This window comes from Trichomycterus rosablanca, chromosome 5 (genome assembly GCF_030014385.1).
Source record: "Trichomycterus rosablanca isolate fTriRos1 chromosome 5, fTriRos1.hap1, whole genome shotgun sequence".
Lineage (NCBI taxonomy): Eukaryota > Metazoa > Chordata > Actinopteri > Siluriformes > Trichomycteridae > Trichomycterus > Trichomycterus rosablanca.
The window spans coordinates 51104132-51132124 of NC_085992.1; the positions used below are offsets into that span (position 1 = coordinate 51104132).

Sequence of the window (27993 nt, forward strand, 5' to 3'; positions counted from 1 at the left end):
CACGAGGCACATTAGTTTTACAAATTTTGCAAAACGCCCTGGATGAGTCCGTCTCATTGACGGTAAAAAACTGCCAGACTGACGACATGTTTTCTGTCCGCACATACAGCCGAAGACCATAAACTGTTTCTTTAGCCGTTTGCAATCGGCTCTCAAAATCGCCTACATTTGAAAAATATCGGCCGATCGTCGATCGCATATTTTGAATAAAAATCGGCCGATACCGATACATAGCTGATCGATTGTCCCATCTCTACTGGAGATGCTTGATGTTCGAATACCGTATTCCCTTCAGCACCGGTGCATTCACATGAGAAGTGACAAAACCACTTTAGCGCTGCTGAAGTGTGACGTGAACAAAACTTAGCGTGACTTATTGTAGTAAAACAGCGAGTGAGGAATGTGATTAGTGGAGGAACTTATGAGCAGTAATAATGAAGAGAAGTTTAGTGCTCCTGTCTCCTTCTTTTACTACATTAAACCACGTTAAGCTTTATTTTCAACCAGAAGCGTTTTAGACTCTGGGAGAAGCTGATTCTGATTCTCACCGTTTCTCAGAAGCTGGAGCTGTAACTCAAGTTTAAAAGTGAAACAGGGAGGAGAATCCAGATAAACACAGATACACGTGGAGCTGTAACCCTGGATCTGACGCTTATTCCACACTGATGCAGATTCAGATCAGATTCACACGCTGATCAGGTTTTACCGCTCAAGCCGGGCGCCGAAAAAAGAGGCTGTTTAGTACTTACGTTTGAATAGTTATTACCATTCAGTTATTGTGTTACTATCAGACACTTCTTTTGTGTCCGAACTGACTGTAACTGTGTGTGTTTACAGGTCTGGAAGCTGGGCTGGTCCCCCAGACGTGGTGGTGAGTTTGGAACGGCGCTGCCCGAGATTCCTGTGGAGTTTCTACAGGAGAAAGACGTCCTGAGAGAGTTCCTCTACCGCATCAACGTCCTCGGTACGGACACGGCGGAGAGATCATATGTTTAAGTAAAATGGTTGTGTGTGTGTGTGTTATTAGAAGCCTGTATGATGTGTTTTGTGTTGTGTGTTTGCTTTGGGATTTAGGCTGGAGCAGTCGGACCCAGTTCGAGGAGACTTGGGCCACTCTGTTAGGGGTGCTGGTCACCCAGCCAATCACTATAGATCAAGAGGAGGAGAGTCAGCAAGAGGTACGAACGTTTAGCAAAGCAGTTTAGGTCTTCCAGTCCACATACTTTTTCATTTAGGTGGTGATGGTGCCGGGATTCAGCAACGTTTATGCTTTTATTGGATTCGGTGGTTTCAGTCAGACGCTGGACCTCATACATTGAATGATAGAATAAATAGAAGCTACGATATACAGCACAGCTCCCTTAGTAGTTGAATGTAAACCTAGAACATCCGGCGACGGTGCGAGGCTTCACGTTCTGTCCCGAAGACAAAAATTCTCCTCCGTGTTCCTCGTCCACGGAATGGGTTGTTAGTTTTCCAAGCTCGGTTCCCCGAGTCGTGTTTTTAGCTGCTTTACTTCCACATCTTGGACGTTTTGACTGAGCGATTGCTGACTGAATTGCCGTAGGATCGCCAGGACGCCTCATAGTGCAGATTAACCGGTAAACGCGAGACGCTACGTGAATGAAAAACCGTTAAATTCGCTGAACACAAACATTGAAGTTTAAATTTCACTGCAAATTGTATAATAGACGGGAAACGGCTCATTTACGGTCCGTGAATTACTCATGATTACTTATCATTACTCATTACAGGCCCAAAATAATGTAACTTGACTTCTTAAAGTGGTTCAGTAGCTCCTGTTTTATTCTCGCTATCTCATACACTCGCTCATTCGTCATCATGAGATTTACAGCAATTTTCTGATGTGCTTGTTAAGAGCATGTATGTCTTTCTTTTCTTGTTTTTCCAGTGTCTAGAATTCACATCCATTTGTGGCTACTGGTCAGACCAAGGCCTTCATTAATTGTAGCTCAACGATGGTGCTAATTGACTTGTTTTTTTTAATATCGTCGTCATTCTTGACTTGACCAGTACGCTCTGTAGTAGGGATGTAACGATACACTCTACCCACGATGCGATACAATTCACGATACTGGGTTCACGATACGATTTTTTTCCCCGATTTTCTTAAACAAAATGAAATTGAAGACAAATTATGACAACATTTCATTTTATTACTTCTATTTAAAATAAAATACTGTATTTGTGCTTATTTAATTTCTCTAAATAATGAATGTCCTTTTATTTCTGACGTAGGTGCAAACTAGAGATGCACGAGTACCGATACTGGTGTCGGGTATTTGCCCGATACCGCGCTCATTGACTCGTACTCGTACTCGCAAACGAGGCTCCGATACTGAACATCCGATACCGTGAGCCTAGTGCACGTCGCTGCGTTATGCCCGGTTCACACTACACGACTTCTGCCCTGATTTTCGCTCGGCGACCGGTCGGCGCTAGATTTGCCGGCTCGGGAGAGTGTTCTGATATCCGATCTGAGATGTGCGACTGGGAACGAGTGACATGTCGAACAGCCAATGAGAACGCAGGATACGGTGTGAGGGGAAACGCAGGAGAGGAGCGTAAACAGGTGGGACCGGGGGATAATATAGTTTATATCAGAATACATCAGCACACACACACACACGTTTTACAGTATTTCTGACCTGATCGTTCTCTACAGAACATAACAACAAAACACCAACATTGCAAAAATATTTATTAACCTCCAACTCATTAACTCCATCATTCTAAATAGGTATCGGTATCGGCAAGTACAAAAATACATGTACTTGTACTCGGTTGGGAAAAAATGGTATCGATGCATCCCTAGTGCAAACCATGCAAAAAAAAATGCTGCACATTTCCCTTATTGTTTAAAAAATATATAGCGCTGTTTAAAGTGAATATCGATTCATCTTAAATGATTAACCGATTCAAATCGTGGCACATGCGCACCGATCTCTGTTTTCCGGTGCATCGTTACATCCCTACTCTGTAGTATTTGACAGTCTGCTTCCCAAATATTGTTCCAGTCTTTTACCTTCCACCACAATCTCCAGTACTTCTCAGTGCTCATCATCACTGGTTTGGTTCTGTATTTATTTTTTGTTTTATATAGTTCCATTCTAATTTTTTTTGACTCTATACTCCCGTTTTGTAAGCGGGGGGGGTTGATGGGTGTCGTTAGGCACCAACCACCAGAACAAATACTACCAGTGTTTATTACAAAATCATGTCCTGACTGAGCTTTGTTATATCAGAATGCACTAAGATCTATTTAGTTTGATAATTTATATTGTTTGTGTGTTATAGGATGATCTGGAGAGAACTCAGATCAACGTGCTTGCAGTGCAGGCCATCACCTCTCTAGTTCTGAGCGCCATGACTCTGCCCACAGCCGGGAACCCTGCGGTCAGCTGCTTAGAACAGCAGCCACGCAACAAGAGCCTCAAAGCTTTAGACACCAGGTACATTTTTTACCCTGTCCATCCATCCATCCATCCAAAAGTCTACACACCCCTGTTACACTGCGGGTTTAGTGATATAATAATAAGTTACAGTGAACGATTTCAACCGTGTTGCAGGTTCGGGCGCAAACTGAGCGCCATCAGGGGCGTGGTGGAGCGGGAGATTCAGGCCATGGTGTCGAAGAGAGACAACGTAGCCACGCACTTCCCTTACCAAGCCTGGGACCCCGTCCCTTCGTTATCGTCTTCGTCCGCAGGTACGCCGCGTCTGAAGACGCGCGAGCGCTTGCTAGCGGTTTTCCGAAGCGGCTTGTTTATGGTGTTCGTATACCCGTGTGTGTGCAGGTACTCTGATCAGTCATGAGAAGCTTCTTCTTCAGATCAACACGGAGAGAGAAATGGGCAACATGGACTATAAACTCGGACAGGTACGATTTGTTTCTACACTCACTGTCCATGTTATCAGCTCCACTTACCATGTAGAAGCACTTTGTAGTTCTACAATTACTGACTGTAGTCCATCTGTTTCTCTACGTGCTTTGTTACCCCCCTTTCATGCTGTTCTTCAATGCTCAGGACCCCCACAGAGCAGGTATTATTTAGGTGGTGGATGATTCTCAGCACTGCAGTGACACTGACATGGTGGTGGTGTGTTAGTGTGTGTTGTGCTGGTATGAGTGGATCAGACACAGCAAGACCTCGCTGTCACTGCTGGACTGAAAATAAAGCACCAACCAAAAACATCCAGCCAACAGCGCCCCGTGGGCGGCGTCCTGTGACCGCCGATGAAGGTCTAGAAGATGACCGACTCAAACGGCAGCAATAGATGAGCGATCGTCTCTGACTTTACATCTACAAGGTGGACCGACTAGGTAGGAGTGTCTAATAGAGTGGACAGTGAGTGGACGCGGTGCTTAAAAACTCCAGCAGCGCTGCTGTGTCTGATCCACTCATACCAGCACCATTGAAGAACAGCATGAAAGGGGGTAACAAAGCATGTAGAGAAACAGATGGACTACAGTCAGTAATTGTAGAACTACAAAGTGCTTCTATATGGTAAGTGGAGCTGATAAAATGGACAGTGAGGTGGTTTTAATGTTATGCCTGATCGGTGTATGTGAAACACACCTGTGCTTCCTGTAGGTGTCGATTCACTCGGTGTGGTTAGGGAATAATATCACTCCGCTGAGGGAGGAAGAGTGGGGTGATGATGAAGAAGATGAAACAGACGCTCCAGCGCCGTCCTCCCCTCCCCTGTCTCCTATTAACTCCAGGTTAGGATTCACACACACACACACACACACACACACACACACACACACACACACACACTGTCTGTTAATGGAGAGTTTCCAGCCTCGTCCTCATCCCCGTCTTCCTCGTCCCGTTTAGGAAGCACCGAGCCGGGGTGGATATCCACTCCTGCTCCCAGTTTCTCCTGGAGCTTTACAGCCAGTGGATCCTTCCCAGCAGCCCCAGCAGCAGAAAGACCCCAGTGGTACTGGTCAGTGAGGTGGTGCGATCGGTGAGTGTGTGAGCGTAGCGTCACAAAGCATTTCAGAAAACAGGGGTCACTGTAGGGCACTGGTATCTCAGTGGTAAAGGTATCGGAATAGTAATCAGAAGGTTGCCGGTTCAAGCCCCACTGTCGGGCCCCTTCGGATAAAAGCCACACATGTAAACGTACGTGCAGGAAATAGAATACAATAGAATCTTATTATAGAAGTCACTATGCACAGGTACGATGAACTTTTATATGGCATCTATCCAGTGGTGGCATGGTGACAGAGGGTAGGGCCTGGGTTCAATTCCCCAGGGTCCTTTTCAACGTAAGTTTGCATGTTCTCCCTGTGTCCATGTGGTTCTCCCCTGGGAGCCCTGGAGTTGCCCTAAGTGTGTGTGTTCCCTGTGATAGACTGGTGACCAGTCCAGGGTGTTTCCTACCTTTAGCTCAAAGAGTCAGAACCACTGCAACCCTGACCAGGGTAGAGTGGTGGGAAAACAGGCAAAATGCATTCATTTTCTCTCTCTCTCTCTCTCTGTAGCTGTTGGCCGTGTCCGACCTGTTTACAGAACGGAACCAGTTCGACATGATGTTCTCCACCCTGATGGAGCTGCAGAAGGTTCATCCTCCGGAGGACGAGATCCTCAACCAGTATCTAGTTCCTGCCATCTGTAAAGCAGCTGCGGTGCTGGGCATGGTGAGTGTGTGCGGAGCGGTCATGTAAAGCCTAACACACACTGTGTGTGTCCATTCTCGGCGCTCTGTTATTGAGACACGCCCGTGTGTGTGTGTGTGTGTGTGTGTGTGTGTGTGTGTGTGTGTGTGTGTGTGTGTGGTGTAGGATAAGGTAACAGCAGAACCCGTGTGCCGGCTGTTGGAGTCCACGTTGAGGAGCACTCATCTGCCCAGTCGTATCGGGGCTCTGCATGGAATTCTCTACGTGCTGGAGTGCGACCTGCTGGACGACACAGCGCGCCAACTCATCCCGGCGGTCAGCGAATACGTCCTGTCTAACCTCCGGGTCATCGCCCAGTGAGTGTCCACATCTAAACTCATCAGCTTTAGTACGGTGTCCTAATGGGCCAAAAAAAGCTAACAGGCTTGTGTGTGTGTGTGTGTGTGTGTGTGTGTGTGTGTGTGTGTGTGTGTGTTGTGTGTGTGTGTGTTGTGTGTGTGTGTGTTGTGTGTGTGTTGTGTGTGTGTGTGTGTGTGTTTCAGCTGTGTGAACCTCCATAATCAGCAGCATGTGCTGGTGATGTGCGCTGTAGCATTTTACATGATGGAGAATTACCCACTGGATGTCGGGACAGAGTTCAATGCGGGCGTCATTCAGGTATCGTTTACCCTCGTTCTGTTAAAGATAGATAGACAGACAGAGATATACAGACAGACGGATAGACAGCTAGATAGACAGACAGACAGATAGACAGACAGATATACAGACAGACGGATAGACAGATAGATAGACAGACAGATAGATTAGACAGATATACAGACAGACGGTTAACAGATAGATAGATAGATAGATAGATAGATAGATAGATAGATAGATAGATAGATGATCGATAGATAGATAGATAGATAGATAGATAGATAGATAGATAGATAGATAGATAGATGATCGATAGATAGATAGATAGATAGATAGATAGATAGATAGATAGATAGATAGATAGACAGACAGACAGACAGACAGACAGATTAGACAGATATACAGACAGACGGTTAACAGATAGATAGATAGATAGATAGATAGATAGATAGATAGATCGATAGATAGATAGATAGATAGATAGATAGATAGATAGATAGATAGATAGATAGATAGATAGATAGATAGATAGATAGATAGATAGATGATCGATAGATAGATAGATAGATAGACAGACAGACAGATAGATTAGACAGATATACAGACAGACGGTTAACAGATAGATAGATAGATGATCGATAGATAGATAGATAGATGATCGATAGATAGATAGATAGATAGATAGATAGATAGATAGATAGATAGATGATCGATAGATAGATAGATGATCGATAGATAGATAGATAGATAGATAGATAGATAGATAGATAGATGATAGATAGATAGATAGATAGATAGATAGATAGATAGATAGATAGATGATAGATAGATAGATAGATAGATAGATAGATAGATAGATAGATAGATAGATAGATAGATAGATAGATAGATAGATGATCGATAGATAGATAGATAGATAGATAGATAGATAGATAGATAGATAGATAGATAGATAGATAGATAGATAGATAGATGATCGATAGATAGATAGATAGATAGATAGATGATAGATAGATAGATAGATAGATAGATAGATAGATAGATAGATAGATAGATAGATGATAGATAGATAGATAGATAGATAGATAGATAGATAGATAGATAGATAGATAGATGATCGATAGATAGATAGATGATCGATAGATAGATAGATAGATAGATAGATAGATAGATAGATAGATAGATAGATAGATAGATAGATAGATAGATAGATGATCGATAGATAGATAGATAGATAGATAGATAGATAGATAGATGATCGATAGATAGATAGATAGATAGATAGATGATCGATAGATAGATAGATGATCGATAGATAGATAGATAGATAGATAGATAGATAGATAGATGATAGATAGATAGATAGATAGATAGATAGATAGATAGATAGATAGATGATCGATAGATAGATAGATGATCGATAGATAGATAGATAGATAGATAGATAGATAGATAGATAGATAGATAGATAGATAGATAGATAGATAGATAGATAGATAGATGATAGATAGATAGATAGATAGATAGATAGATGATCGATAGATAGATAGATAGATAGATAGATGATAGATAGATAGATAGATAGATAGATAGATAGATAGATAGATAGATAGATAGATAGATAGATGATCGATAGATAGATAGATAGATAGATAGATAGATAGATGATAGATAGATAGATAGATAGATAGATAGATAGATAGATAGATAGATAGATAGATAGATAGATAGATGATCGATAGATAGATAGATAGATAGATAGATAGATAGATAGATAGATAGATAGATAGATAGATAGATAGATAGATAGATGATCGATAGATGATCGATAGATAGATAGATGATCGATAGATAGATAGATAGATAGATAGATAGATAGATAGATAGATAGATAGATAGATAGATAGATAGATAGATCGATAGATAGATCGATAGATAGATAGATGATCGATAGATAGATAGATAGATAGATAGATAGATAGATAGATAGATAGATAGATAGATAGATAGATAGATAGATAGATAGACAGACAGACAGATAGATTAGACATATATACAGACAGACGGTTAACAGATAGATAGATAGATAGATAGATAGATAGATAGATAGATAGATAGATAGATAGATAGATAGATAGATGATCGATAGATAGATAGATGATCGATAGATAGATAGATAGACAGACAGATAGATAGATAGATAGACAGACAGACAGATAGATTAGACAGATATACAGACAGACGGTTAACAGATAGATAGATAGATAGATAGATAGATAGATAGATAGATAGATAGATAGATAGATAGATGATCGATAGATAGATAGATAGATGATCGATAGATAGATAGATAGATAGATAGATAGATAGATAGATAGATAGATAGATAGATAGATAGATAGATAGATAGATGATCGATAGATAGATAGATAGATGATCGATAGATAGATAGATAGATAGATAGATAGATAGATAGATAGATAGATAGATAGATAGATAGATAGATAGATGATCGATAGATAGATAGATAGATAGATAGATAGATAGATAGATAGATAGATAGATAGATAGATAGATAGATAGATAGATAGATAGATGATCGATAGATAGATAGATAGATAGATAGATAGATAGATAGACAGACAGATAGATAGATTAGACAGATAGATTAGACAGATATACAGACAGACATAGACAGATAGACAGACAGACAAATAGATTAGACAGATATACAGACAGACATATAGACAGACAGACAGATAGATTAGACAGATATACAGACAGACATATAGACAGACATATAGACAGACAGACAGATATACAGACAGACGGTTAGACAGATAGATAGATAGATAGATAGATAGATAGATAGATAGATAGATAGATAGATAGATAGATAGATAGATAGATAGGCAGGCAGACAAGACAGATAGATAGACAGACAGACAGACAGACAGATATATAGATAGACAGACATATAGACAGACATATTTACAGACACAGATATACAGACAGACGGTTAGATAGACAGATATACAGATAGATAGATAGACAGACATACAGACAGATAGACAGACAGACAGATATATAGATAGACAGGCAGACAGACGGTTAGACAGACAGACAGATAGATAGACAGACAGATAGATAGATAGACAGACAGATAGATAGACAGACAGACAGATATATAGATAGACAGACAGATTTACAGACACAGATATACAGACAGACGGTTAGATAGATAGATAGATAGATAGACAGACAGACAGACAGACAGACAGACAGAGACAGACAGACAGACAGAAAGACATAGACAGGTACTGTATACGAGTAGATGTATATATGACAGCTCTAATCTCTCTCTCTCTCTCTCTCTCTCTCTCTCTCTCTCTCTCTAGCTGTGTGTGGTGATGCTGTCGGCCAGCGAGGACTCCACCCCGTCGGTCATCTACCACTGCGCCCTACGAGGCCTGGAGCGCCTCCTCCTGTCCGAGCAGCTCTCGCGCGTGGACGCCGAGACGCTGGTGAAGCTGAGCGTGGACCGCGTCAACATGCCGAGCCCGCACCGCGCCATGGCCGCCCTGGGTCTCATGCTCACCTGCATGTACACAGGTGTGCCTGGAGAGGAAGGCAGGACACATTTCAGCTCACCTTTTACCCCTCACTCACCCGAGTACTAACCAGACCCTTCCTCCCTCCCTCGTACTAACACACCTGACTAACACACAGATTACCAACACCACCGCCGCTCACAGAACGGGACCAGCGTACGGCCCCCGGTGGTCGTTCTCGGTATGGCGGGGGCGTAATAGTGGGTGTTTAGGTCGGGTTACGTTTACATTTTTGGCATTTAGGAGACGCTTTTATCCAAACCGACTTACAGCACTGTGACAGTGTACTGTCTAAGCAATTGTGGGTTAAGGGCCTTGCTTAAGAGCCCAACAGTGACAACCTGGCAGTGGTGGGACTTGAACCAGCAACATTCTTATGCTTTTTCCTTACAATCTAGCGTAGCCTTCCTGCTACTAGAGACCCCGACAGCGCCCAAGGAGGGTGTATATTCGCCTGACACACATTTTCCTGCATGTAAGGTCGGCTTCGCGTACAGAGAGCCACACCCGATATCTGTACAGGCACCCTGGGTCGACCAAGGTCCTTACGCAGCATTCATAACCCCGGCCTTTAGTCCGGTCTTTTCCCACCCAGCAGTCTACAGGCTAATTTTGCCAATAGTGCCTGCTAGGGGGCGCCCACCCGCCCGGAAGCAGAGCCGAGATTCAAACTCAGTATCTCTAGAGCTAGGATATTTGCTCAGTAGTGGTCCTGTGGTGGTATAGAGCAAGGCTGGCAAGATTGGGTGTGCCTAATAAATCGCCAATGAATGTATATACTAGAGATGCACGAGTACCGATACTGGTGTCGGGTATTTTCCCGATCCCGCGCTCATTAACTCGTACTCGTACTCGCAAACGAGGCTCCGATACTAAACATCCGATACCGTGAGCCTAGTGCACGTCGCTGCGTTACGCCCGGTTCACACTACACGAAATTTGCCCTGAGTTTCGCTCGGCGGCCGGTCGGCGCTAGATTTGCCGACTCGGGAGCGACTCGACGTTCACTCGGCTCTCGATCGCTAAGTGTGAACTATCCAACAACTCGATCCGACCGGCTCGCCGATCGCTCGACTAGCACGTCAGATATCTGATCCGAGATGTGCGACTGGCAGTGAGTGACATGTCGAACAGCCAATGAGAACGCAGGATACGGTGTGAGGGGAAACGCAGGAGAGGAGCGTAAACAGGTGGGACGGGGGGATAATATAGTTTATATCAGGATACATCAGCACACACACACACACACGAGTTTTACAGTATTTCTGACCTGATCGTCCTCTACAGAACATCCAACTCACTACAGAACGATCCGTGCTGCTCGTGTTGCCAAATCCACTCAGATTCATTTATTTTTCCTCCTTGATTTCATCACGTCAGCGCACAAACACTTTGATCACTCGCTGCTTGTTGACGTGCATTTTTGGACGTGGTGTCATTAAACCCCTCATCACTTCTCACGTGTGTTTTTGTTTAAAAAAAAACGGTATTCTAAATAGGTATCGGTATCGGCAAGTACAAAAATACACGTACTCGTACTCGGTTGGGAAAAAATGTTATCGATGCATCCCTAATATATACAGATCTTCTGTTCTGTCGTGTGTCCGAACGAGGGTTAAATAAAGCAAAACGTTAAAGAACGTTCGAAAGCGGAGTTCTGTCCGATAATGACCCTGCATTCACATTGTTCACCTCGTCTCCTAAACTGCTGACCGCTCATGCCCTGCGTTCACACCGGCAGCATCATCATCGCTTTGGTTTCACTGATGCCAAGCAGATAAAAGAAAATGCCATGGCAGTACAGTGTAAGAATTGGACCACAAATCAGACGTGTTCCCTCTAAAAAATAAAAATCGCCGCTGTTATGAATAAATAAGAACCGCCCGCTTCATCACGTCGCTTCGCTGCCGGTGTGAACACAGCGTAAAAGTCGCTGCCGCTGACCGGTGTCCTTTTTTCCCCCTCCTTACAGGTAAGGAGCGAGGGAGCCCTGGTCGGCCGGCCGACGCGGATCCCACCGCCCCCGACAGCGAGTCGGTAATAGTGGCCATGGAGCGCGTCTCGGTCCTCTTCGACAGGTACGAGCTTCACTTCCGCTCAGGCTTTGCTGTAGGTTTATGATTTACGTGTACGTTTACGCTTTACGTGTTCTTTACCTGGACGCAGAATCCGTAAAGGTTTCCCGTGCGAGGCCCGCGTGGTGTCTCGGATCCTGCCCCAGTTCCTGGACGACTTCTTTCCACCACAGGACGTGATGAACAAGGTCATCGGGGAGTTCCTGTCCAATCAGCAGCCGTACCCCCAGTTTATGGCCGCGGTGGTTTATAAGGTGGGTTTATTTTTTTCTTAGGATCTAGGGCTGCCACTAACGACTATTTTTCTATCGATTAATCATAGACTATTTTACCGATTGGTCTTTTACTAGAACAACAAACTGTACGTCATAATAATATAACACAGAACTAAATGTAAACAGGGTTTATGTTTATATTATCACATTCTCAAGTGCAGCACGTGTTTATGGCGTCCGTACACAAAGCAAAGTGCTTCAACTTACAGCAGAAATAAAATAGTTAGATGTAGCCACGTCTCATTAAGTCCGACGTACGGTAACGACATTAACGAATGAGTCCAGATTCTAACCTCCACGTTCACTCAACACTTACTGCACATTCTAAACCATGTAAACACAGTGGTGAGTGTTCGGGCGCTTTCACATGAGAAGCTTGGAATACGGTATTCCAAGATCTCCAGGATTAAGAAGCGTAATGAAACAATATAGACGTGCGACATGGCGCCGGTGCTGCTGTGGTACCATCAAAGCTTTACACAGTGAACAAACCAGCTTTTAGTTTGGTGCCAGGTTTAAGTATCACCAAACTTTGGATGATTTGGGTCGTGGAAAACTTTGAGCTTCTCTTTGAAAGCTCTACAATCGTCCTCTGACGGCTGCAGACGGTGTTTAAACAACCAGCGACCGGACCAGATACGACTGAGGTCCTGCACACAGCGAGTAGTGCTGACGGAATCATATGAACGCTTATATGAAGGGAGACGTTCAAATTAGGGCCGTCGTTAATTAATGCGATTAACACGTTAAAATTTTAATCGTGATTAAAGACTTTAATCAAACTATTTTTATTGAGCTGTTGGTGCCACGTAAATATGCGTCTCTGTGGTCATTTGCGTTCCTTAAAAGTGCATGAAGCAGAACGCTGATTAACAGAACGAAATAAGCACAGTCGGAGACGGTCAATTCTGATCTCTTCCCTACACACTCGCTCCCTGCGCCCTATAGTGCACTTAACATTCTTAAAGGGCCAGACAATATATTTCTAATTCACATTACACGACAGGCGAGACGTTAGAAAACAACTTTCTTTTTCTTAGAATAGCGCTTTTTTAGGGATAAATAGTTCTTGTGTGAATTACAAGGGCAGGAAAAACTACGGCAGATACAAAAGTCGGAACGGGGGACGCGGCGTAACGTTGTTAACACTTGTGCCTGATTTACACTGAATATATGAAGCAAATATACACGTCAGCGCTTGTGTGTTTATTGAACTGATAAAAAATGTTGATTTCGGAAAATTAAAATCTTTTTTTTTTTTCTTTTCCTCGGCCTTTGATGATCCGCGCATCGATTTGGCACAATTTTTACGCCGGATGTCCTTCATGACACAACCCTCCCTATTTTATCCAGGCTTGGGACCGGCACTACAGTGCACTGGTTTTGTGCATCTAGCGGCTGGTATCTATAGGACAATTCAGTGTTTCCAATTAGCCTGGTGGCATGTTTTTGGACTGTGGGAGGAAACCGGAGCACCCGGAGGAAGCCCACGCGGACACGGGGGGAACATGCAAACTCCGCACAGAAAGGACCCGGACCGCCCCACCTGGGGATCGAACCCAGGACCTTCTTGCTGTGAGGCGACAGCGCTACCCACTAAGCCGTAATTAAAATACGACCCGTTTTTCAGTTTCTGCTTGTTTGTTATACTTTCTAAAAATAATTTAGATTGAATAATTTTATCATAATTTTATGAATGTTTTTATTGGTAAACGTGTTCTTTCAATAAAAAATGTGCATAACTGTTCAAATTTTGCTTAGTTATTAGTTTGCGATTAAATGTGATTAATCACAATTAATTTGGTTCTTTAATTGCGATTAATCTCGATTAAAAAAAAATTAATCGCGTGAAGCCCTAGTTTAAATGAAAAAGGATTATTCATAAACAGTTTTAAAAAACGATGCATCGACTTAAAATCTTGACAGCCCTTTTAGGATCAGGCTGGGAAATGTGCAGCTTGTGTTATTTAGACCCAGAGTTCGATTCCACTCTCATCACTGGTGTGGCGTGATGGTCAGGCGCACATCTATCAGAATGCGATCCATCCGACAGCATAAAATAAATCCAGGTTCCTTCCGGGTGGAACAGACGCGCCCCCGGGGTGAAAGTTTTAGTGCTCTCGTAAGTTGGGCGCAGTAATCGATTCCTTTTTGCGGGTTTTCTCTTTTGTTTCAGGTGTTTCAGACGCTCCACGCCACCGGTCAGTCGTCCATGGTGCGAGACTGGGTGCTGCTCTCCCTGTCCAACTTCACGCAGAGGACGCCCGTTGCCATGGCGATGTGGAGCCTGTCCTGCTTCTTCGTCAGCGCCTCCACCAGCCAGTGGATTTCGGCTCTGTATCCTCACACGCCGCGTCTCCAGTTTACCTCCTTATCGAATTCACTCGCATAAGCGACAGCAATCGCTAACAGGTGCAATACATTAATTATATCAGGGAAATAAGATGCGTCAAACTTGGCAGCAACAGTTTAGGGAAGGTCCTTTTTCTGTTCTTTCTTTCCTGTGCCCTTTGTGCACAAAGTGAGCTCTATAAAGACCTGAAGAAAACCTTTATGGCCCTGACTCAACAGGTTTGGAATGAACCGGAACATCGACCGATCGATCAGCGCCCAGCCATACAAATGCTGTCATTTTTTGACTAAATGGGCACAAATTCCTCCAGACATACTACAAAGTATAGTGAGAACCTGTTTAGAAGAGTGTCTCTTGTTTTAACAAAAAGATCACAGAGGTCACACTATTTTAATACCGTTTGGTTTTGTAATCAGTCGATCAGCAAGCTCATGGTTGGGTGTCTAAATACTTTTGGCCATATAGTGTATATACGTATGTACGAGGGTTCTTTAAAAAGTTTCCACACTTTTTTAACACTATTAAGATTTTTTAAAACAAACTCTATCATTTTTCTACATCGTCGCCTTCCGATGCATCTTTCCCAGCATCGTACCGATTTTTAAAGCCGTCAGCAAAAAATGTTTTTGCTCGAGTTTGTAGCCACTGATGCGCCGCTGCTTTCACATCATCACCACATGAAAATCTTCTTCCCCTTAAAGCTTTGAGCGTCTCTCAGACACGACCGATTACTCCTCCTCCTACTACCCTCACCGCTTATAACCACAATATACAAGTGAGGAAACTTTTTAAAGATCCCTTTTTGTGGGCAGGATTTGCCTAATTTTCTGTCAGACAAACGAATTCCGAACTGACTCGGTCTCACAAAATATATATCTATAGCTTAGAAGTTCATCTCCCGCTCTCAAGCCTGATCGCACGCCTTCTCCACCAAGTGACATGAATGGCATAATGACACTAAACTCTAAATTCAGTGTTAAAATCTTCATTGATATCATACAGAGTCGAGGCACAGCATGTGTGATGTGTCACAATGTAATGCAAACGTACACGTGGAGTAAGAAGATAAAATATCATTATTATTAAAGTCTGGACACATACTGTATATGGAACTATCACTAACTATAACTAACTTTATGTTTACTAAAATACACACACATGCTGTACATATTGCATCATAGATAGTGGAAAACACACTGATGTTATTGATTCATATTTTAATGAAATAAAATGTATTAAAATGAGCATTTTGCTTATGCGTCCAGACTTTGGGGACGCCCTGTAAATTATATAAAGGGCAAAACACAAACTAGACTTCTGCACTTATGCTTAATTAAAGTCACTTACATAAAAAAGTACAACATTTAAGCTACAAAATCATAAATTTAGCAGAATAATAAATTAAAAATAAATGCAACCACCGCTGTGAGAGTTCTGTTGGGTTCTGCGGCTTCCTTCAGTTCTTCTTTTTAACAGAAACGGTTCAGTATGTTGGTCTCTTTATTACAATCAAGCTTTAAGGAAGCATACTGAGCAGACCTGTAACATAAATACAGGGGTACAGGGTAGAATTTTAGTTTTTGTGGCTGGAGCACAGATAAGCAGCAGTTACTTTACACGTTATTGTTCTCCTTGACACATCTATCGTTCAGCCTGCCGCACGTGATCAGCCGCATGGGCAGAGCGGACACGGTGGACGTCAGCCTGTTCTGCCTGGTGGCCATGGACTTCTACCGGCACCAGATCGACGAGGAGCTGGACCGCAGATCCTTCCAGTCCGTGTTCGAGATGGTGGCGTTACCCGGGAGTCCTTACCACCAGCTGCTGTGCTGTCTGCAGAGCATCCATCAGGACACGTCGCTCTGAGGCGGGGCGCGCTCGCTCGCTCGGACGGGTAGAAAGCTAGAAAACGAGACGCGATGCACGATGTCAGCGAGTCGGAGCCGAATTTTAATCACTGCTTATAGAGTCTGTCGTACTTTCTGACATCCTGACGTCAAAGCTTTGAAGTTTACGTGGACGCTGAGCGTAGGACCAAACCACACACGAGCTCGTACACTGTAACAGCCGCTTCTTTCTGTTGGTTTGTGTTTTTTTTTTTGCTCTTGTATGTGCTTGAGTTAGACGTACGTTCAGGTGGATAATGTGAAGACAGGTCAGGGCAGGACGAGTCGAATGTATTTTTATAACTGCAAATCCTTCGTACTGCTCTGTAACAGCAGCTTCACCAGTCGCATGTAAAAATCAACGTACACCGATCAGCCATAACATTAAAACCACCTCCTTGTTTCTACACTCACTGTCCATGTTATCAGCTCCACTTACCATATAGAAGCACTTTGTAGTTCTACAATTACTGACTGTAGTCCATCTGTTTCTCTACATGCTTTGTTACCCCCTTTCATGCTGTTCTTCAATGGTCAGGACCCCCACAGGACCACCGCAGAGCAGGTATTATTTAGGTGGTGTGTTGGTGTGTGTTGTGCTGGTATGAGTGGAGTTGTTAAACACCGTGTCCACTCACCGTCCACTCTATTAGACACTCCTACCTAGTCGGTCCACCTTGTAGATGTAAAGTCAGAGACGATCGCTCATCTATTGCTGCTGTTTGAGTCGCTCATCTTCTAGACCTACATCAGTGGTCACAGGACGCTGCCCACGGGGCGCTGTTGGCTGGATATTTTCGGTCGGTGAGGTGTTTAAAAACTATAGCAGCGCTGCTGTGTCTGATCCACTCATACCAGCACAACACACACTAACACACCACCACCATGTCAGTGTCACTGCAGTGCTGAGAATGATCCACCACCTAAATAATACCTGCTCTGTGGGGGTCCTAACAAAGTATGTAGAGAAACAGATGGACTACAGTCAGTAATTGTAGAACTACAAAGTGCTTCTATATGGTAAGTGGAGCTGATAAAATGGACAGTGAGTGTAGAAACAAGGAGGTGGTTTATTCTTTTAAAGCTGCTTAAATCATTCCTTTGCTCTGAGGTGCGTTAGTTGCTCTGACTCGTAGCACTTGTGGAAACCGAAACAGACGACTAGACAACTAGTAAACTGAGTATAGATCTTAGTTTTTTTTGAAGGAGCTCATCTAAGCCATGATAAATAAATTAGAAAACGATTCCTTCCACGTATTTTGATTCGTATTTTGAGCTTTGAGACACTAGAACTAGCCGAGGCAACGTTTACGCTTATCGTCTTTCTTTGTAGTTGTTTTTTTATTATAATTATAATAATGAATCGTTTTATGTTTTGTTTTTGTTTAGTTTGAAATATTTTATTCAATCGAAGACCCTCGGTCGTCTAGAAAACGAAATCCCTGCGCAGAAGGGTTTTAATATAGTCACACAGCCATAGTGCTTTCTATAGAGGCGTTCTCGATTGTATCGTGACGGCTAATAAACTCAGTGCTTCAGCATGTGAAACACAGTGATTTAATGTAATCGCCTTAAGCTTTGATCATGTTCGATTGCTTCTAACGCTCAGGATGTGACGTGATTATTGATCTAAACTGGAAGTCTGTTTTATGTCGTGTCTGAATCATGTACAATTTATATCACAGTTTTAAACTCGGTGGTGCATGAACAGCCATAAAGGCGAAAAAAAGAAAACAAAACAAGGATTGATAATTGTAGATCACCGTTACTGAATGTGTATAAACCACTTTCCTCTCCATGCAGTGCGTATCAGGTGAAATCAGAACCGACCGTCTGATGTTGTGGACTGAACTGTCGTGTCTCGCTTTAAATACGACTGGGCAGCATCTTGTATATTTAGCTTGCAGCATGCTTTCAACTTTTAATATGAAAACGTCATGTGATGTAAAAAAAAAAATCTAATACAAATAAAACACAGTTGCAATATGTGAAATATAGCGATCAAAAAAAGTCCCGGCGTCTTAACTGGCTCAACAACATGGCGAGTTTTCTTTATTTGTCGTAGCTTCAGGGTACGATAATTCAAATCCACTGATGTCTGCAGTGTTTAGTGGTTTGGAGACTCAGAAATAGTCTCAAAGCAACTACAGAATCCAGGACCAACAGTCCAAGAACCCCTGTTGAGCAAGCCGAGGGCGACAGTGGCAGGAAAAACTCCCTTAAAAATACAGGAAGGAACCTTGAGAGGAACCAGACTCAGCGGGGACCCCCGTCCTCCTCGGGTGGCCTGGAGGAAACTTTAATAAATAGGATTTACACAAATCATACACACACAAAATTACATTGAACTGGAAGTTATAACTAGTTCTTTATTATTCAGTCCAGTTTGTGATAAAGTCTGTTGTAAGTTCTGGACATTTTTGGTGCAAACACGCCAGGAACTCGTCACATCTAGCAGGAGCAGCATTGTTGGCACTGCAGTCTCGACTCACAGTCTCTAACCTCGAGAGGGTGAACAGGTTTCCGTCAGATCCACCTTGGGGTAAAACAACAGAAGATGTACAGTAGTTACAGTGTGAAATCGTTAAGAGTAAAACGTCAGTAACATTTTAGACCGGCTCTCGGTCGGGTTTGTCCGGGCTCATTCGGGGCGCATTCACATGAGAAGTGCAGTTTTGACTCCTCCAATGAGACGAACTGTTTGATACGACACAGTAAAAGCGATTCAGGTCGTAGCGTGACTTCTTGCAGTAAAACGGCGAGTGAGGAATGTGATTAGTGGAGGAACTTATGAGCAGTAATAATGAAGAGAAGTTTAGTGCTCCTGTCTCCTTCTTTTACTACATTAAACCACGTTAAGCTTTATTTTCAACCAGAAGCGTTTTAGACTCTGGGAGAAGCTGATTCTGATTCTCACCGTTTCTCAGAAGCTGGAGCTGTAACACAAGTTTAAAAGTGAAACGGAGGAGAATCCAGATAAACACAGATACATGTGGAGCTGTAACCCTGGATCTGACGCTTATTCCACACTGATGCAGATTCAGATCATGTGAATGCGCCCTTAGGAGGTGTGGGAACCCAACACTGTCAGGTGATAAGAAGCGGTCTCAGAGGGGGCGTGTGGTGATTCGGCTCTTCTCGGTTGGATCTGGGGAAGTGTGCAAGCGGTAGCAGGTTCACATTTGAGAACTGGAAATGACTAAATTGGAATTTCCAGAAGTAAGGGCTGAGAAAGGGCTGAACCAGACTTGTAAAGACGACGTTTATTCCTGTACACGGACGTTTTTCAGCTTTTCTTTTAGCCTCTCACTCTGATTTCTGTATTTCCACAATAAACACGACATTAAAGGGCCAGTGATAGCTCAGTGGTTAAGGTACTGGACTAGTAAACAGAAGGTTGCCGGTTCAAGCCCCACCATCACCAAGTTGCCACTGTTGGGTCCCTGAGCAAGGCCCTTAACCCTCAATTGCTCATCGTGTAAGTCGCTTTGGATAAAAGCGTCTGCTAAATGCTGAAAATGTAAATGTAAATTAAAGCTTCGTTTGGTAGATAATTTTACATCCACAGTTTAAAAAGGCACAAATCTGGAATCCCTCAAGTCTGCAGCAGCAGGATTACAGAACTACCTGCGTGGTATTATGGGTTTAGCACCGATCACAAAGCACTTTTATTTTACTCCCCTAAGATGCATTTTTTTCATTCATTTCACTTCAGCTCTAACCACATTCGTGCCGATTTAAGTTTAGCTTGTTTAAACTCTAGGCAGAAGATGAGGACTTGAGAATTACTCAGATTTACATTCTCGTCTACTTGCTGTTTAGCAGAGCGGTACCGGAGGCCATGACGGTCGTACACCGGAGGCCATGACGGTCGTACACCGGAGCCTCATAAAGTTTGCATCTCTGTGTTAAGTATTCCCGATCAATCCCGCAAGCCTGACGCAGCTGAATGAAGATAAAGTTGTGGTATTTAATGTAATGGCATATTTTAATATAAAACTACTGGAAAGATGATGTAGTAACACAATAAATAAAATGTTTCAGAATCGTTTTGTTGATTTGCATTTCTTTTATTCGCTCCATTTAAGTTTGAGAATTATTTTGCATCTATTTTGTCCTGTATTAAGTTAAAGTTTTATTATTTTAGTGTTTTTTCTTCTCTATATACAGGGTGAGTCAAAAGTCTCAGGACACTCTTTTATTTCAGAAACGAAAGGGAAAATGACATATCTGAATACCCCAGCAACTAATCGGTGAGGGGGCCTATCTTTTAGGCTATGTCCGGAACATGGCCGCTATCTTGAGAGCCGCTATATTGGATCAAGGGCAAGTTTTTCCAATGGGAAGGTGGTCATGTAGCATATCAAAGAAGACCAGAATATCCTCAGACATCGATTGCCACAATCAGATTTGCAATATCTCTTGTGGTTCAAAAGTTATCAACACAGAAAGTTCAAAACTTTTGTTGTTCGTTACAGGTAGCTGAATTGAAGAGGCCAATTTTCATGTCAGTGGATTTCTGAGAACATTCTGGTCTAGTAAAATAAAGAAAACTCATTTTGACCAACTAGCATCCAGATGTGCACAATGCTTTCAACAAACAAACAAAGATGTTTTCACAGTGGTTGTTAATAAATGGGGAATAACAGCAGTTTGTTTATTTGTTTGATTATTTTTTCTTTATGCGGTATCGATAACTGTACTGAATCAATTCTTGGAATCGACTCCAATTCTTAACGCACTGATTTAGAATCAGAGTCGAATTCATCGAGTTCATGGAGTCGAATAGCCGACAAGCCAGCCTCAAGCAAACTCGCTTTCAACAAACAAACAAACAAAAAAGGTTTTCACAGTTGTTGTTAATGAATCTGCAAGACTTTGTACTTCAGCTATGAATAACAGGAGTTCATTTATTTGGAAGTTTTTATTCGTTGTCTTGTGTTTTTTGTGGTATCGATACCTGTATTGAATCAATTCTTGGAATCGAATCCTTTTCTTAACGCATGTATTAAGAATCAGAATCAAATTCAGGTTTCATGGAGTCGACTTGGGAATCGCTTTCAACAAACAAACAACAAGCGTTTTCACAATTGTTGTTAATAAATGGGGAATAACAGGAGTTCATTTATTTATTAGTTTTTTATCCCCTGTCTTGTGTTTTTTTTTTCTTTATGTGGTATCGATACTTGTATTGAATCAGTTCCCGGAATCGACTCCTATTCTTAACGCATGTATTCTCTGGATTTAGAATCGGAGTCGAATTTAGAGTTCATGGAGTCGAATAGCCGACAAGCCAGCCTCAAGCAAACAGTATTCCCGAACTTGGGAATCGCTTTCAACGTGATTGACAAGAATTTTAACCAATCAGCGTTGCAGATTTGTCTGTTGACGTTTGGGTCGTCGTGGTTACTACCAATAGGAGTGTAGAGGCGGGACAGAGCTACATAGCAAGAGTGAATGAGGACGCGTAGTGGAGTTGATGAACAATAACGGAAAGTTCGGAGCGCCGTCAAAACTGTGAGTTTCTTCTTTATTAGTAATAAACTGTTATAAAAGTCTTATAACGCGCTTTAAACAAGTAGTTTATGATTTATTTATGTTTATAAGCGTTATTCTAGTCTATTTAAACTGCTTGGCATGCAGAAATGATCCAAAACTAAGCTGCTGTTTCATGTTTATGATGCTTTGTGTGTTAAACATGTTATAATTATTAATAACAGCTTATAACTATTTATAACTTTATTATACATTAATAATATAGAGTTTTTACTATGTGAACATTTCATTGTTGTAATAATGTGCTTTATATAATCTGTTAATCCTTCCAAGTAAAGAACTTAACAAAAATAAATAAATAAATAATAATAATAATAATAATAATAATGATTATAATGATTAATATTATAATAAATAAAACCACCTCCTTGTTTCTACACTCACTGTCTATTTTATCAGCTCCACTTACCATATAGAAGCACTTTGTAGTTCTACAATTACTGACTGTCATCCATCTGTTTCTCTACATGCTTTGTATGACACTGACATGGTGGTGGTGTGTTAGTGTGTGTTGTGCTGGTATGAGTGGATCAGACACAGCAGTGCTGCTGGAGTTTTTAAACACCGTGTCCACTCACTGTCCACTCTATTAGACACTCCTACCTAGTCGGTCCACCTTGTAGATGTAAAGTCAGAGACGATCGCTCATCTATTGCTGCTGTTTGAGTCGCTCGTCTTCTAGACCTTCATCGGTGGTCACAGGACGCTGCCCACGGGGCGCTGTCGGCTGGATGTTTTTGGTCGGTGGACGATTCTCAGTCCAGCAGTGACAGTGAGGTGTTTAAAAACTCCATCATACCAGCACAACACACACTAACACACCACCACCATGTCAGTGTCACTGCAGTGCTGAGAATGATCCACCACCTAAATAATACCTGCTCTGTGGTGGTCCTGTGGGGGTCCTGACCATTGAAGAACAGCATGAAAGGGGGTAACAAAGCATGTAGAGAAACAGATGGACTACAGTCAGTAATTGTAGAACTACAAAGTGCTTCTAGATGATAAAATGGACAGTGAGTGTAGAAACAAGGAGGTGGTTATAATGTTATGGCTGATCGGTGTAAATAGAAGGCAGGAATACACTGAGAATACAAAAAAGTTTGAAAAATCATCGTTGTGGGATAACTGCACTCTGCTGTCCGGTCCAGGCGTTTTCGTTAATGATGGGTCAATCTTTAGAGCTTAGTGTGTCTCTCCACTGCACGCCTGTCAAGACGACCAGATTGGAAGCTAATAATAATAATAAATAGAGTATATAATTGTTAATAAATATAAAAGTTTATTAATTATTATTATTTTTTTTTTAAGGTCCTTCAGGGGATCTCCAGACGTTTCGGTTTTAGCTGCACCCCCGATCCGGACACCGGCGGATTTTATTTAAACGTATAATCTTATTCCTTTATTTGTCTCTTATTTGCAGGAGGTTTTCTGTACTCGACGTCAGGATGCTTCCTACAGCGAGAGCGACTGGATGAGAGAGCTCGATCTCACCCGGGCGTTACATCTAACTCACCTGTCCTGCATTTGTCGAGTACGTACCAGAACAAGGCGCGAAGGAAAATGTTCGGAGCGCCGGAGTCGGGCAGGCGGCGCGGCAAGAACCAGCCGCCGGGCCGCGCGAGGGCGGTGGAGGTGGCGCGAGGCCGGAGCGGATACGGTTTTACCCTCTCGGGTCACTCGCCGTGCGTGCTGAGCCGCGTCCTGAAGGGCAGCCCGGCCGATCACGTGGGCCTCGGGGCCGGAGATCACGTCCTCGGCGTCAACGACATCGACGTGGCCAGAGCGTCCCACGAGGACGTGGTGAAGCTGATCGGGCGCTGCTCGGGCGTGCTGCGTCTGCTCGTCGCCGAGGGCGGCCGGATGGATTCCTGCTCCAGCGACGAGGAGCTCGGGTTCCACGAGCACAAGAGCCACTGGCCGCGACCCAAGATGGACTCCAAGACTCTGGGGATAAACCGGGCTGAGCGCGTGGTGGCCGAGATGCGGTCCGGCGGGATCTTCAACATGATCTTCGAGATCTCGTCCAGCCACTCGTCCAGCAGCTCGGAAAAAGCCGCCGCCGCCGCGAGGCGACGCCCCGTTTCAGACCTGGACCTCCTCGGGGAAGACCTGGACGCCCGCCGGACCGATCCCGACCACCTTTCGGGGGAGGAACTGGCCCGGGTGGTGCGGGACGTCTCTGACTCCGTGTTCGTAGACCCGGACCCGGACCCGGACCCGTTCGAACCCGAGCACCGGGACGCCATCCTCAACGTGGGCATGATCGTGGGCTACCTGGGCTCCATCGAGCTGGCGTCCAGCGGCACCAACCTGGAGAGCGACAGCCTGCAGGCCATCCGCGGCTGCATGCGCCGCCTGAGGGCCGAACAGAAGGTCCACTCGCTGGTTCTCCTCGAGGTCCTGCACGACTGCGTCCGCCTGAGGAGCGAGCGCGGCGCCGTCCTGGCCTCCTACCCCGCCGAGAAGCTGGCGTTCAGCGCCGTGTGTCCGGACGACCGACGCTTCTTCGGTCTGGTCACCATGCAGGCCGCCGAGGACCGTCCGATGAGTCCGAACGGACAGGACGACCAGGGCTCTCGGACGTCCTGCCACGTCTTTCTGGTGGATCCTGAGCTCTGCCATCACAAGGTCTCATATTACACAATTTAATTGTATCTCTAATTCATAGGGCACTGGACGAGTAATCGAAAGGTCGCTGGTTCAAGCCCCACCACTGCCAGGTGGCCACTGTTAACCCTCACTTGCTTAGACTGTATACTGTCACAGTACTGCAGGTCGCTCTGGATTAAAGCGCACACTACATGCTGAGAATGTCATTTATATCATAATTAATCTCGGCTGTGCTATCGACCAGCCGGGCAAAGACCCCCCCCCCCCCCCCCCCCGACCCCCCCCCCCCGGCATGATTGGCTGTCCCTGTACGGGAGGAAAAATACTTAAAAATACAAAAATCATTGTTGTGGTACAATTGCGGCCTCTGCTGTCTGGTTGAGGCGTTTTCTTTAGTGATGGTCAATCTTTTAGAGCTTAGCGTGTCTCTCCAGTGCACGCCTGTCAAGACGACTAGATTGGGAGCAAATAATCAAATCAAGGTTTATTTGTCACATACAGAGTCAAACACAGTACAACTGGCAGTGAAAATAAAATAGTACTAGTAATAAAACTACAAAATAGTAAAATATGCTATAAAATAAAATATATATTATACAAAAAAAATATAGAAATGTTTTTAAACGTAAAAATGTACAAAAAATTTGAAAAATTAACAATATAATTTAAAAAAGAGCAGTTTGAAGTGAACAAGTGTGTAAAAGTGACAAGTAGTGCAGAAACTAATAAATAATAAATAAATAAATAATAAAATAAAATAAAATAAAAAAATAAATATAAATAAAAAAATACTAAAATTAAAAAACTAAATAAACTAAGTAAAAATGTAGAAAAAATAAAATAAATTAACAATATAATTAAAAAAAAGAGCAATTTAAAGTGAACAAGTGTGAAAGTGACAAGTAGTGCAGAAACTAATAAATAATAATAAATAAAAAAAATAATAAAATAAATAAATAAATGAATAAAAAAATAAATATAAATAAAAAAATACTAAAATAAAAAAACTAAATAAACTAAGTAAAAATGTAGAAAAAATTAGAAAAATTAACAATATAATTCAAAAAAGAGCAATTTAAAGTGAACAAGTGTGAAAAAGTGACAAGTAGTGCAGAAACTAATAAATAATAATAAATAAAAAAAATAAAAAAATTAAAAATAAATAAAAAAATAAATAAATATAAATAAAAAAATACTAAAATAAAAAAAACTAAGTAAAAATGTAGAAAACATTTGAGAAATTAACAATATAATTTCAAAAATAGCAATTTAAAGTAAACAAGTGTGTAAAAGTGACAAGTAGTGCAGAAAGTAATAAATAATAATAAATAAAAAAGTAAATAAAAATAAAATAAAAAAAAGAAATATAAATAAAAAAATACTAAAATAAAAAAACTAAATAATAATAAATATAGTATATAATTGTAATGAAATATAAAATGTAAGAAGTAAATTTTATTCATTTATTTATTTTATTTATTTTATTTAGGTCCATCAGGGGATCTCCAGACGTTTCGGCTTCGCCTGCACCCCCGACCCGGACACCGGCGGCTGCTTGGAATTCCCGCCGACGTCCCAGCCGCTGCTGCAGTTCGTATCCGTGCTGTACCGGGACATGGGCGAGTCCATCGAGGGCGTGCGGGCGCGAGCCTTCCTGGACGGCGACCTGGACGCCCAGCAGAACAACAGCACCAGCAGCAACAGCGACAGCGGGATCGGCAACTTCCTGCCCGAGGAGAAGAACAACCGCGTCCTGCTGGTCGATCTGGGCGCCAATCCTTCCCGCCACGCGCCCGCGGGATTATGGGAGAACCCGCCCCCGCCGCCTCCGCCCCCGATTCCTCCCCATCGTAACGGCTACCGGCACGAGCTCCCGGAGCCGCACCCGGACAGGCACCTCGACCCCGCCTCCCGACCGGACGTCTCGGGCCTGCCCACGCGCCACCATCTCCCCCCCCACTCCAAGAAGGGCGCGGCGGGCCAGCGCTGGTTGCCGGTCCACGTGCTGAAGGATTGGCACGGCGGGCGCAGCAGCGATCAGGAGTCCTACAGCGAGTCCACCGACGGCTGGTCCAGCGCTAACTGCAGCACGCTGCCCCCGCCCATGAGTAAGATCCCGGCCGACCGGTACCTGGCGGCCCGAGACATCGCCTCCCAGCCCCACCGGCTCCACGCCCACAAGGACGAGTGGGCCAGCGAGCTGTTCGGCGCCGAGAGGAACGCTTACGAGAATCGTCAGACTCCACAGCAGCACAACGGCAGGAAGAGCAAAGACCCGGAGAAAAAGGTACGAGCGTGAACTAGATTAAACCAGTCGCACCACCGGGGCAGTTTGGTACCCATAGTAGCTGGTGGATATTATTTACCTGCCAATGGGCCGGTAATTCTGTCACTTGAGAGTATATACAGTGTATCACAAAAGTGAGTACACCCCTCACATTTCTGCAAATATTTTATTATATCTTTTCATGGGACAACACTATAGACATGAAACTTGGATATAACTTAGAGTAGTCAGTGTACAACTTGTATAGCAGTGTAGATTTACTGTCTTCTGAAAATAACTCAACACACAGCCATTAATGTCTAAATAGCTGCAACATAAGTGAGTACACCCCACAGTGAACATGTCCAAATTGTGCCCAAAGTGTCAATATTTTGTGTGACCACCATTATTATCCAGCACTGCCTTAACCCTCCTGGGCATGGATTCACCAGAGCTGCACAGGTTGCTACTGGAATCCTCTTCCACTCCTCCATGATGACATCACGGAGCTGGTGGATGTTAGACACCTTGAACTCCTCCACCTTCCACTTGAGGATGCGCCACAGGTGCTCAATTGGGTTTAGTCCATCACCTTTACCTTCAGCTTCCTCAGCTAGGCAGTTGTCATCTTGGAGGTTGTGTTTGGGGTCGTTATCCTGTTGGAAAACTGCCATGAGGCCCAGTTTTCGAAGGGAGGGGATCATGTTCTGTTTCAGAATGTCACAGTACATGTTGGAATTCATGTTTCCCTCAATGAACTGCAGCTCCCCAGTGCCAGCAACACTCATGCAGCCCAAGACCATGATGCTACCACCACCAGGGCGCCGCCACACATGCTGGACACCATCTGAGCCAAACAAGTTTATCTTGGTCTCGTCAGACCACAGGGCATTCCAGTAATCCATGTTCTTGGACTGCTTGTCTTCAGCAAACTGTTTGCTGGCTTTCTTGTGCGTCAGCTTCCTTCTGGGATGACGACCATGCAGACCGAGTTGATGCAGTGTGCGGCGTATGGTCTGAGCACTGACAGGCTGACCTCCCACGTCTTCAACCTCTGCAGCGATGCTGG

The 27993-nt window shown here is 43.4% G+C and overlaps 2 protein-coding genes across 7 annotated transcripts in view; both read left to right on the top strand.

Annotated features, from left to right (window-relative positions):
- Positions 1-16914, top strand: part of htt (huntingtin) — a 98027-nt gene extending 81113 nt beyond the window's left edge. For 4 of the 6 annotated variants that reach the window (XM_062996307.1, XM_062996310.1, XM_062996309.1 and 1 more), the window contains 15 exons: positions 838-964; positions 1075-1178; positions 3319-3473; positions 3591-3730; positions 3819-3901; positions 4617-4747; positions 4866-4998; positions 5519-5674; positions 5819-6009; positions 6196-6310; positions 9688-9919; positions 11873-11978; positions 12067-12229; positions 14427-14587; positions 16256-16914. In XM_062996307.1, coding sequence (XP_062852377.1) covers positions 838-964; positions 1075-1178; positions 3319-3473; positions 3591-3730; positions 3819-3901; positions 4617-4747; positions 4866-4998; positions 5519-5674; positions 5819-6009; positions 6196-6310; positions 9688-9919; positions 11873-11978; positions 12067-12229; positions 14427-14587; positions 16256-16469 — 2211 coding nt within the window. In that variant the 3' untranslated portion in view covers positions 16470-16914. The remainder of the gene's footprint in view (positions 1-837; positions 965-1074; positions 1179-3318; positions 3474-3590; positions 3731-3818; positions 3902-4616; positions 4748-4865; positions 4999-5518; positions 5675-5818; positions 6010-6195; positions 6311-9687; positions 9920-11872; positions 11979-12066; positions 12230-14426; positions 14588-16255) is intronic. The other 2 variants (XM_062996308.1, XM_062996313.1) reach the window with 1 other exon arrangement.
- A 5059-nt stretch (positions 16915-21973) lies between these two features.
- LOC134315319 (regulator of G-protein signaling 12-like) overlaps positions 21974-27993 on the top strand; it is a 28177-nt gene continuing 22157 nt past the window's right edge. Inside the window, exons 1-3 of the mRNA XM_062996409.1 lie at positions 21974-22006; positions 23469-24676; positions 26148-26945. Of these exons, the coding sequence (XP_062852479.1) occupies positions 23609-24676; positions 26148-26945 (1866 nt within the window). The 5' untranslated portion in view covers positions 21974-22006; positions 23469-23608. The remainder of the gene's footprint in view (positions 22007-23468; positions 24677-26147; positions 26946-27993) is intronic.